The sequence below is a fragment of the Haliotis rufescens genome, unplaced genomic scaffold (genome assembly GCF_023055435.1).
Source record: "Haliotis rufescens isolate VD_foot unplaced genomic scaffold, xgHalRufe1.0.p SCAF_11, whole genome shotgun sequence".
NCBI classification, from domain to species: Eukaryota; Metazoa; Mollusca; class Gastropoda; order Lepetellida; family Haliotidae; genus Haliotis; species Haliotis rufescens.
The window spans coordinates 4,826,295-4,838,808 of NW_025963791.1; the positions used below are offsets into that span (position 1 = coordinate 4,826,295).

Below are 12,514 nucleotides of genomic sequence, written 5' to 3' on the forward strand. Positions count from 1 at the left end.
GCCGGTTTTAAATACATCTTTGGCCACGACGCGGTCTCCCAACTAACGACCTCTCGCTTCACAGACAGAGGATCTAGTCTGGGACAAGCAGACAGCTATGATGATAACTGTGTTGAGAAAACAAAAAATAAATTCACGGAGTAAGCGGAAAACATTTCCCAGGACATCCAGTGTGGCATATCAGCATGAGATAATTTATTCCGTCACAGAAGCCAATGATTGGCTGGAGTCTGGTCTTCGGCGAAACGAGAAACAATCACAAGCATGTAAATAAGACCAAACATATGACTGATTCTGATGTATTTAATTCACATTGTTCAACCTTGCCCTTCAATGATAGTATTCACACACCCCACACCCCCACCCACACACTTATGGACATGTAGGCGAAACCATGGCACAGATTTTGTCGTTGTCGTTGAAGACGAGCCCAAGAGGACAGGGTCTGTTGTCAAAGATGCGACCGGCGTGACATGTTACGTACACATTGCAGCCGTTGCAGGATTGGTGATCGCCGTCGGCCACACCGTAACAGGAACTCACGCATCTCGTTGGTGGCCTAGAAGGTAAAATGGTAGAGTCTAACACTGCATAATGACATCATGGGACCACCTACCTGGGTGAGTGCGTGGGGTGCTGGATGGTGAAGCGAGCGGGAAGGTGAAGGGAGAGCGGGATGGTAAAGGGAGCGGGATGTTGAAGGAGAGCGGGATGGTGAAGGGAGATCGGGATGGTGAAGGGAGCGGAATGGTGAAGGAGAGCGGGATGTTGAAGGAGAGCGGGATGTTGAAGGAGAGCGGGATGTTGAAGGAGAGCGGGATGGTGAAGGAGAGCGGAATGTTGAAGGGAGCGGGATGGTGAAGGGAGCAGAATGGTGAAGGGAGCGGGATGGGGAAAGGAGCGGGGTGGTGAAGGGAGCGGAATGGTAAAGGGAGCGGAATGGTGAATGGAGCGGGTTGGTAAAGCGAGCGGGATGGTGAAGGGAGAGCGGGACGGTGAAGGGAGCGGAATGGTGAAGGGAGCGGGATGTTGAAGGAGAGCGGGATGTTGAAGGAGAGCGGGATGGTGAAGGGAGCAGAATGGTGAAGGGAGCGGAATGGTGAAGGGAGTGGGATGGTGAAGGGAGCGGAATGGTAAAGGGAGCGGAATGGTGAATGGAACGGGTTGGTGAAGGGAGCAAGATGGTGAAGGGAGCGGAATGGTGAAGGGGGCGGAATGGTGAAGGGAGCAAGATGGTGAAGGGAGCGGAATGGTGAAGGGAGCGGAATGGTGAAGGGAGCGGAATGGTGAAGGGAGCAGGATGGTGAAGGGAGCGGAATGGTGAAGGGAGCGGAATGGTGAAGGGAGCGGGATGGTGAAGGAGAGCGGGATGTTGAAGGAGAGCGGGATGTTGAAGGGAGCGGAATGGTGAAGGAGAGCGGGATGGTGAATGGAGCGGAATGGTGAAGGAGAGCGGAATGGTGAAGGGAGCGGGATGTTGAAGGAGAGCGGGATGTTGTAGGAGAGCGGGATGTTGAAGGGAGCGGGATGGTGAAGGGAGCGGAATGGTGAAGGGAGCGGGATGGTGAAGGGAGCAGGATGTTGAAGGGAGCGGAATGGTGAAGGGAGCGGAATGGTGAAGGAGAGCGGAATGGTGAAGGGAGCGGGATGTTGAAGGAGAGCGGGATGTTGTAGGAGAGCGTGATGTTGAAGGGAGCGGGATGGTGAAGGGAGCGGAATGGTGAAGGGAGCGGGATGGTGAAGGGAGCAGGATGTTGAAGGGAGCGGGAAGGTGAAGGGAGCGGAATAGTGAAGGGAGCGGATGGTGAAGGGAGCAGGATGTTGAAGGGAGCAGGATGGTGATGGGAGCGGAATGGTGAAGGGAGCGGGTTGGTGAAGGGAGCAGGTTGGTGTCGGGAGCGGAATGGTGAATGGAGCGGGATGTTGAAGGAGAGCGGGATGGTGAAGGGAGCGGGATGGTGAAGGGAGCGGGATGGTGAAGGGAGCGGAATGGTAAAGGGAGCGGGATGGTGAAGGGAGCAGGATGGTGAAGGGAGCGGAATGGTGAAGGGAGCGGGATGGTGAAGGGAGTGTGATGGTGAAGGGAGCAGGAAGATGAAGGGAGCGGGTTTCACATGGATGGTGAAGGGAGCGGGGTCGTGAAGAGAGCTGAATATGAAGGGAGTGATATGGTGAAGGGAGCGGGATGGTAAACTCCTGCCTAGCGAGGCTAGACTAGATTCATTGTAGTGTTGCTCTTTCGCTGAGGGAGTGGAATGGTGAAGGGAGCAGAATGCTGAAGGGAGCGGGATGATGAAGGAGAGCGGGATGGTGAAAGGAGCAGATGGTGAAGAGAGCGGAATGGTGAAGGGAGCGGGAAGGTGAAGGAGAGCGGGGTGGTGAAGGGAGCGGGATGATGAAGGAGAGCGGGATGGTGAAAGGAGCGGGATGGTGAAGGGAGCAGGATGGTGACGGGAGCGGGATGGTGAAGGGAGTGTGATGGTGAAGGGAGCAGGAAGATGAAGGGAGCGGGTTTCACATGGATGGTGAAGGGAGCGGGGTCGTGAAGAGAGCTGGATGTGAAGGGAGTGATATGGTGAAGGGAGCGGGATGGTAAACTCCTGCCTAGCGAGGCTAGACTAGATTCATTGTAGTGTTGCTCTTTCGCTGATCTATTTGCTTTGTTGAACGTAACCCGAGACCCAGCTGTGACACTAGGAAAACACCTCTCTAATCACTCACACAATGTAATAAACTGTCATTGTTAACGACTCATAAGTAGTTGATAGTGCTCTGCTTACGGGATATCAATAGAGGGGTGGGGTTGGGGTGGTTGTCGCAACGTTTGTCAGTCTCAGGTGTGTGAGTGAGATGGGTTTAACGCCGCTTTTAACAGTATTCACGGCGTGTCAGCTGAGGGAGGAAAGCCTGACGTGATGCAGGTCTCAGATGATTACCACTTTTGGCGAAGCCCACAAGCATGGTATGGTCGTGACAAACCTAGAAACATATTCGGGGAGAGCCGGGATTCGAACCCACAGTCATAGGATTTTGGCGGGCCAAGGGACGCAACTCTGTATAACTCTTAGAAGCCTGGGCCAAAAAACAGAACATTCTCATGAACCCGAATGTGATTATTTGTCATTCCCTATCCAAACCTAATCAATTTGAAATTATGTGATTATTGGTATTATTAATATTTATACAATCGTGTTTATATTTCTTGTAGAGACAAAGAAAAGATGTAGGAAACACAAATACGTACATACACCCGAAACACAAGTGTCAAAATTTGTGGTGTCACCCTGGGCAAGTGACTTAGATCAAATGTGCCTCTGTTCACCCAGGAGGGAATGGGTGCCCGATAAGTGAGGTGGATGTAAAAACCCTCGGGTGCCCGTAGGCAGATTGGGATGTATAAATATGGCATTTTGGGTGAAATGAAATTGTCATAAAAACGAATTACAACCTTGGTCAATAAAATGTATAAATCTAAGTATTTCAAGTAAAAGCACAATTGAACTCAAATTCCTGAAATAAATGCCATAAATATTAGCCAGACAACGTCATATGCATATCCTAATCCTGAATTGAAGGAACGTACGTGGTGGTGCAGGTTGACGATGTATCTTCACAACGTTTGACGGAGTCGTCCCACATGGTGTTCCCGACACATTTCCTCTCGTACAGCATCTCTCCCAAACACGTGGCGAAACCGGTGCACCCCATGCACGACTGATAGTCCCCATCCGGTATCCTCGTACAGTTGGACATGCACGGGGTCGATACTATCTTCATGCCTGTTTATACAAAATACAGATATCTTAACTGGTCCCAGACACTTGCTGTTAACATATTGTTAAGGGATCGACCAGTTGATATTCTGTGGCCTGGGATTACTTTAAAAAAATCAAATGTTATAAAAATAGGTAAATGTTTTTCTCTACTTTTAAAAGAAGAAACATGTTTTGATATCCTAAATAATATTGTTTCCCAAATATCAAATGGTTGGCCCTTAAGTAAAAGTGAAAGTGGGATTTAACGTTTTGCACTTTATAGCCTGCGTGCGTGTGTGGCTGCTTGTACTTGTCCGAACTAATGCCGATTTCATAGTGCTAGCCCACTGAGATACCATGCCACAGTTTAACATGAATACTCAGACACAGTATACTCATTCCGAGCCGACCAGTCCTTGTTTTAGCCCCTCCATATCGAGCGTCTGACAGGGTAACAATAAGTAACATATTTTAACGTCTTTTGGTATGACGCGGCCGGGTATCGAACCCCGAGCCTTCCGCTCACTGGGCGGATGCTCTACAACCAGACCACGGAAGCGGTCGGTCCCTTTGTGATGCGTAACGAGATAGTTATCATATTAAAATGTTAGACGGTCTAAGGTAGTACCAAATTGTCACAATGTAATTCCCTTTCTGTCATCAGTACAATATTTTGATTAAACGGAATTTATACATATTGTACAAAGACCATCCACTCAAGCAGTTTAAAACAAAGCCGATCAATTTCCACCTTTAAGGTTCTTGAATGTATCGCTTCCACTCCATCACTCATCCACCAACTACTCATACAGCTTCGTGCTTCAACAATATTGTTCCGAGGGGATTCTGGGTTAGAGTGAGTGAGTGAGTTAAAATGTAACGTTACATCGGCAATATTTCGGCCATATCGTGACGAGAACTGACACATTATACAGAGGTTTACATGGAATAAAAACCTGTCGGCGAAGGACAGTAGAATAACTAGAGTATCACAGTTTCGATTTTAAAACTAGATGAGAACATTTAAAAAGAATACATTTTTCTATCAACAATACAATATAAAAATGGGCTTTAAATCACCAGCAACTAAAGTTAGGCCGCCTTACTAGGGACCGTGGGGACTTACAATACTTATGCTACCTGCACGGTTCCCCAGCAGGATTTACACCATGCCTTCAGCTGCTGCTGATGGTACGCAATGGAGCCATTAGTTAAAATAGGTCCCAAACAAACTCTGGATTCGAGGTCAGATTCGCCGTACCCGAGTTTCACTATATCGATCACTGCATTGTCTGGTTCAGACTCGATTATTTACATGCAACCGTCATATATCTGGAATATTGCTGAATTTCGCCGTTTTATCAGCAGATATTCGTACAGCTTAGACGCAGACATATTTCACGAGCATTTCAGTGAATTCGCCCCAACACTCAGAATATTCCGCGACACACAATCTTTGCATTTCCAAACGTGTTATTCTGTTATTTCAGTTTCGATCGTTTCCCTTTATTCAAGGCAAGCGTGAAGATCCAAGGAGTACCTGTACTTCTACATGTGTTATAGACTGTGCACGAATATTGTTTTATGCCTCGTTAAGACATATCCCATCCATGTCACAGCTTGATTGACACACAGTACACGTTATCACGTGAGGAATCGAACCCGGGCCTCCGGAGTGTCGACAAACTCTTTAATCCACCGGGCCACCCTTCTACCATGTTTGACGAAGTGACTGGGTATAATTTTACTGGATTGGATCTAATCATTTTGAATAATAGGACCTAATCGTTTAAAATAGTGCGATCTGATCGCAGTGAATAGTAGGATCTTATTATTGTAAACATTAGGATCTAATCGTTGTAGTTAGAAGGATAAATTCTGGTAAATACTATTCGGATGGATCACATTTCACCGTTAAGGTGTTAAAAGACAAATTAAGTCCTCAACGTAAGGACTTAAAGGGATTAGAAATTACAGATTATAAAGGGTAGATTAGAAATTACAGATTATAAAGGGTAGATAATCTGTAATTTCTAATCCCCCGTGCGTTACTACTCATTTTATGCACAAGTGCATTTAATGCAATGTACCGTATATAATGTTTTATTGACACAACGCTATAATGTGTGAGTGAGTTAAAATGTAACGTCGCATCGGCATTATGTCGGCCATACAGCGACGAGACCAAGTTAATATATTCCCAATTGAGTCATTTATGCAAAGTTATATCTAAAAACAATTTATGAAGCATTTGAGCATAACAATATCATGTATACAGTTTTAAAACCAGCTGGCCAGCTCGCTAGGGATCATGGGGGCTTACAGTACTCTGCTTTCTGCATGATACACCAGCAGGATTCACGTCATCACTTTAGCTACCGGTGGTTGTGCTCAATACTAGCCAATATAAAAAATTCTCAGCAGTGAGTTGGCTTATACATAATTTTATATCTACCATATTTTCTACACAATGAGGACACATTATTTAAGCGTGATCATCCGGGTAATCATGGGTGTAGACCAAGGCATTGTCTAATAAATGGCCGCATCCATTCAGTGAAACCAAGATGGCGGACTCAGTACGTGGGAAATATATGTGTATATGACTTTTCAGGTGTCCTGGTTCATTTTCAGGAAGCTTATAAATGAGCGGTGGTCGTAACAGAAGTTTTTCATTTCGTGGATACAGAATAATTAATATGCCAGCGAGATACCTCCCACTGTTAACATTTGAACATCAACCACATCCACCACGTCTACAAGAACCACCACATCCACACAGTGTTTGTACATGTTGCATGACTTGTCTCTCATTCTAGACAGTTTTCCAATGATTCGAAAAAGTACATTCAGAAAACGATTTTTCATTCATAATTTATCACGGAAATACCAATTTCCTCCCTCCCTTCCTCAACCCTCCCTCATTCACTTCAAGGACCGTTGAGTCCTGCCTTGTCCGCGTTATGGCACTTACCAGATGTGACGGCAGCGAGTCCCATCATGATGACACTGAGTGAAGAGATTACGGCCTGCATAGTTAGTTATCTGAAAAGAGACACAGACGTTTTTACCAACATCGCGGCCCGTGAAGATCCGGTATAGAATAGGTCTTCAGCAAGCCATGCATGCCGTAAAAGGCGACTATGCTTGTCGTAAGAGGCGACTAAGGGGATCGGGTGGTCAGGCTCGCTGACTTGGTTGATGCATGTCATCGTATCCAATTGCGTGGATCGATGCTAATGTTGTCAATTACTGGATTGTCTAGTCAAGACTCGATTACTTACAGACCGCCGTCATATAGTTGGAATATTGCTGAGTGCGGCGTCAAACAACAAACAAACAAACAAACCAAAATCGCAATATTCACAATATCGGGTGAATGATGAGTATTTGAACAGAATACTCTCACCACTAGACTACCCCACCGCCCCTGATCTAAACTGCCTGGCAAAAGAAAGTATCCACTTCAAAATTGAATTGGCCAAACATTTACACGTTATCAAAACGTTACTGCTCTGAAAAGGCCGCCAAAACAAAAACTTAAGGTAAAAAACACAACTATAGTACCTATATCAAATACCTCACAATCGGACCCGAGAAGATCCGGGTTAGAACAGGTCTTCAGCAACCAATGCTTGTAGAAAAAGGCGACGAACGAGGGGTCAGACTCGCTGACTTGCTTGATGCTATCGTATATTAATTGCGTAGATCGATGCTCATGATGTCAATCGTTGAACTGTCTGGTCCAGATTTGATTATTTACAGACCGCCGTCATATAGCTGGAATATTGCCGAGTGCGGCGGTAAACAAACAAACGTCACCAACGCATAACCGTTTAGCGTTTGTTTCATTTTAGCTACACACTGGTGTATTATTTATTTTACCCGGCAGTTTACATGGTACATTTTGAGCAACTGTTTTACGTCTTGACTCCTGCTTGGACAGTCCCCTCGTTTAAGATTTTGAGAAATGACCCATCTGTGTGCTTTTAGCGAAGGCGCAACCCGCTAATGATGTATATGACAACTTACCTTGATATCTCCTTGAACAGACAACAGAGAGGAAGCTAAGACCTGTATGATGCTTGCCCAGCACAGGCTCCTTTATACTACCCCCTTATACCCCCGAGCAGAGTTAGGCCTGATATCTCTGAGGTGTAATAACCATTATACTCTTGTGTTGATTAAGAGTAATTATGACGTAAGGATAAGTATCGATGTGCTCATCGGTGATACAATACGGTATCTGTGGCTGAATATTAACGCTTGTTAGGTTCGCCCGAGGCGGGATAGATATGGATTTCTTCATATATTTTACAAATTCCGCGTTTTAGTATTGGTGAACACACAGTGCCATTAAGAAAGTGGTCAAGTGTAACAAATGTTATATTTGGGACAACACTTTCTTAGTAAAGTACAAATTCTAGTACTTTTTGGGGTTGAGTCCCATCCGGTTATTTCATATTCGCTTGTCCAAAATGGACAACAAGTGTTAAAACGATTTCAAATTACAAAAGGTACAGTATGAAAAAGACTCATTTGGCCGACTAGATGACTTAACTAAATGTGTGATACTTTTCGAAAATGAAGGTTTAAACACAATTTTTAAGCCATTAATCTAAATAAAAGCATATTTGTCCGATAAATGTATTTTTGTATTCCACAAGACAGTACACACACATGGTAAAACATTCCTTTACGGTCACAGATCAAAATATTTAAACTCTTAAACATTTGCCCTAGTTTTGACCTGGCCATAGTACTCAAATTTGCCAGTTATCACAGTTAAAATCTATCATGCATATGGCAGGTCTTCCACAGGGATCGGTCCTAGGACCATTAGTATTTTGTATCTTTATAGTAATATACGTCTGTTTACAGACTATACGTCACTTTACATAATTGTCGAAGATCCTAACGCAGCAACACATAATTTAAATGCTGACCTAGAAAGTATCTCCGTATGCGCATAAATGGCATGTAACGTTTAATCCAGACGAAAACCGAAACCATAATGGTTTCACCAAAAATGAACCCAAGCCCTTTACCTGTTTTTTTATATGAAAGGTACACCAATAACAGATATCTCATCGCACAAACACCTAGGTCTAATTTTACAGCAAGAAGGCTATTTATTGGTCAAATCATATACTAGTCGATAATATTGTACACACAGGTAACGCCAATAAGCAACTGCTTCAGAACATACCACCTGTCCAAAACCGTTAGAGAATGTATATTTAACATACCACCTGTCCAAAACCGTTAGAAAATATATATTTATCATACCACCTGTCCAAAGCCGTTGGAGAATATTTATTTATCATTTATTTTTACATTTAGTTTTGTGATTAAATATGGGATAATTGTTCTCAAGAACAAGTATGGTTATTGGAAAGGCACAATTTTGGAACACCAGTCATAGGATATACTCTGAAACAAAACTATACACCCTTATCCAAAAGACGGCAATCTCATAAATTAAAAAAAACAGAAAATGTTTACCAAGTTGACCCCTGAATATCTATGTAATATTGTTATTATCTTATCGGGTGCTCTATACAATTGAAGAACCTCTTCACAGCTACAGAGTGTAAATCCTAGAACATCAGCGCCTTTTAATGAATACACTGTCAAAGTGTTCCTATCAATTCGTATCAGCGGCCATCAAGTAGCAAGACATAATATCGACATTTATCATCCCTATGGAGATGTACACAGATGACAGGAACATATTCTACATGTGCCTCACATTATCAGATCGTACCTTTCTACATCTTCTCCACATAAAGTTGACGTTAAGTGGTTCTTTCTTCTCTGCAATGGCAAAATCCTTTAAATATAAACTTAGTTGCAAGTAACATATGTGTTTGAATCTTCCAGCCATACATATCCTTCTTGTATTCATGTTCACGAGACGCCTCTTTTATTGTTAACGAAGGAAACAGATCTTGTCTTTTTATGATATCTGTGGACAGACAGACACATGTGCATATGTGCAATAACCTTAAACACGACGGTAAACCCCATTCACCTCATCTCACCCGTCAATCAACATTATTGTCTTGATAATTGTGTATATGACGTTTGCTTGTTGTTTAACGCACCACTCAGCAATATTCTAGCTATATGACGGCAAGAACAAAAATAATTAATTAATTAGAAGCTGAGCTTAATGTCGAAACGTGTATGCCTCTGAGAACAATCAATGAGGATCATGAACTTATTATGGTATCATAGTAATCACGACCACAAATCTACTTGTTCAACGATATTTTGGAGTCGTTAAACATTTGATCATTCATACTATGTAACATAGGCTTTTGTTGAAGTCATTTTGATTTGCTTCATACTTTCAGGTTGTCTTCTGTGATTTGTATATGATACAATGATAAATGATACCTTTGGGAAGCTATTTGTATTATCATGGGCTGAACAACAACCACATTTACAAGCACATAAGGAATCTTGACAGATTTAGTTCAGATTAATTTAAAAGCTAAAAAGCTGTTTCCTTTATACTTGTTTGTAGCTACATGCGCTAGAATTGATATAACATTCTCAGTGTGGTCATGGACTTTGATAAATTGAAAATAAACATGGAATTTTGTAAAAGTCAAGGATGTGATCTAATTGAGTAGAGTTGAAGAATTCCACTGACAAAAGCATTGATTCATTCTAATGGTATCAATATGAAGGAACTAAAAGATATTTGTTGGCACTGAATGGTTTGAAAAAAATCTGTTCAAGGCAATTGCCAAAACCACGAAGATAAACATTTTTATTTAATATCATTTAATTGTGTGAACGTAGTGTCGACATAATTGTAATGTTGAGGTGTTTTGAAACTAAATAAAATGTGCAATTACAAACCAAACACTGAGACTAGAATCAATAACGTACTTGCGTCTCAAAATAAGATCTGAGCCATTAAGTCCTAATGGACAAAAAATAGAAAAAAACAACCTGACGGCAGTTATTTTTCTAGGAATTCGACTGCGATTGAGCCGCCGTAATGGGAGCAAAGCTCAGAGGGTTAGCTGATGCAAGAAGACTTGTGACCATCCTTCAATTAGAACAAAAACATCTTTTATATACATTTCTTCAGAAAGAGACACGCCTTTTCCGGTTCGAGTACGATGTATCATTAATATGCTGCAAATGAGGTGTAAAACTCGGTTTCCACATTATTTATCACATGAATCAGGTTTGTTTCTTTTATCTTTTCTTCCAGTAAATGTGTTAAATTCGTGGTTGGCATGGAAACTCTTAATATATACTTTTCAAGTATGGGATACGTACATGTACCTGAAACTAAATTTAAGGTTTTCCGAGGCTTTCTGTAGATTATTGAATTTACACCATGAATGACTAAAAAAGAGAAATGTTACACAACAATATAGCCGTAATGGTGCTTGTAACTTTGTGGAAATTAGCTTCAGCTAAAGTTATAACATCTACACAACAATATTTTTTAAATTTGAAGTTTACACGATATACAGTTTTTCAATTGGACGAGAGGTCGGTCACTTGACGAAGTGTATGAACGACACAATTTGACGTTCATACGTTTTTCACGAGACCGTGTTCTTGAAATGACGTCAACACTGACGGACTACTTCCACATTCCTGGGGAAGCCCCTGGGAATTCCTTAGCACGAATACGTACATAAGCGTTCTTTCTGATTATTTAGGCCCTTTATAAGCTTGAACTCAGCGTTTTAGTATACATTGAGAAACGTCAGAGTTTGACTGCACGATCGTTCACGAAGATCCTCGCTACGACCCATCCTAGTGAACTAAACGGAGAAATGTACATCCAAACTATGGTAGTATCGACTCGATCCGTGTCTCGGCTGTCAGTGACTGTCTACAGCAATCTATGACTTTACTTTAGTGTCTATTTGACACATGCTTAATCACCTTTCAATGATCGGCCAATAGATCAATGATGACTAAAACATGTAACCGCCAAGGGTTCATCAGCAAATCCCGAAATCTCTCCCGTCACGTTTATCGTGTCGGCCATTTTGACGTCTTGTACTGAAATGAAATGTATTACGACGCGCTGTCATTGTGACTGACTGACTGAAGTAGTTCTTAACAGACCTTTCTCGTCTAATTGGGATATTATTTGAATACAAGTCATGTGTTTCTGAAGAGCAAGTTGTGCATTCATACGATCATGTCACCTCACTTTTTGAGGAACTATTTTATTGCGCGATATAACTGGTTGTTGTATGGCTGTCATTGTAAACATGAAGTCACACGTACGAAATAAAATTGTGTATAGATCTTGGCCTACATCTTTGAGGTAAGAAATTGTGATAAAAAAATATAAGAATTGACTTTCACTTTGTGTGAGTTCATGGAAGTATGAACCTTCATAGAGTGAGGGCCAAACTGTATGAACGTCGGAGCTTAAATGAACAAAATGTCCTTTAATCATAAAATTTAAACACTATTCGAAACTGCGCTTTCACAAGTTATTGAACATTAGTTTGAGTCTGGTGACATGTATTCTTCTAGTCCCTGCATATCAAATTTGTTCCACTATTTGTACTCTTATTTAAACAGAAACGAGATACACATCTTAAATCAATTATTCAATAGCTTTTGCTTAACGTCACCTTTATGTGGAAGAATGTACATATATATGATCTGATAATGAGAGCCAAATGTAAAATATGCGCGGAATCCGATTAAATTTGTACATTTCCATAGGGATGATAAATGTCGATGTTACGTTTTGCTACATA

General features: G+C 42.2%; 1 protein-coding gene across 1 annotated transcript; it reads right to left on the reverse strand.

The window, feature by feature from the left end:
- Nucleotides 1-281: 281 nt before the first annotated feature.
- LOC124134367 lies at nucleotides 282-7,826 on the reverse strand. Its single transcript, XM_046499136.2, has 4 exons — nucleotides 7,788-7,826; nucleotides 6,730-6,800; nucleotides 3,584-3,779; nucleotides 282-559 (listed from the first exon to the last, which is right to left on the reverse strand). The coding sequence occupies exons 2-4, from the start codon at nucleotides 6,788-6,790 to the stop codon at nucleotides 373-375; spliced, it is 444 nt and encodes a 147-aa protein (XP_046355092.1). The 5' UTR covers nucleotides 6,791-6,800; nucleotides 7,788-7,826; the 3' UTR covers nucleotides 282-372.
- Nucleotides 7,827-12,514: the final 4,688 nt, after the last annotated feature.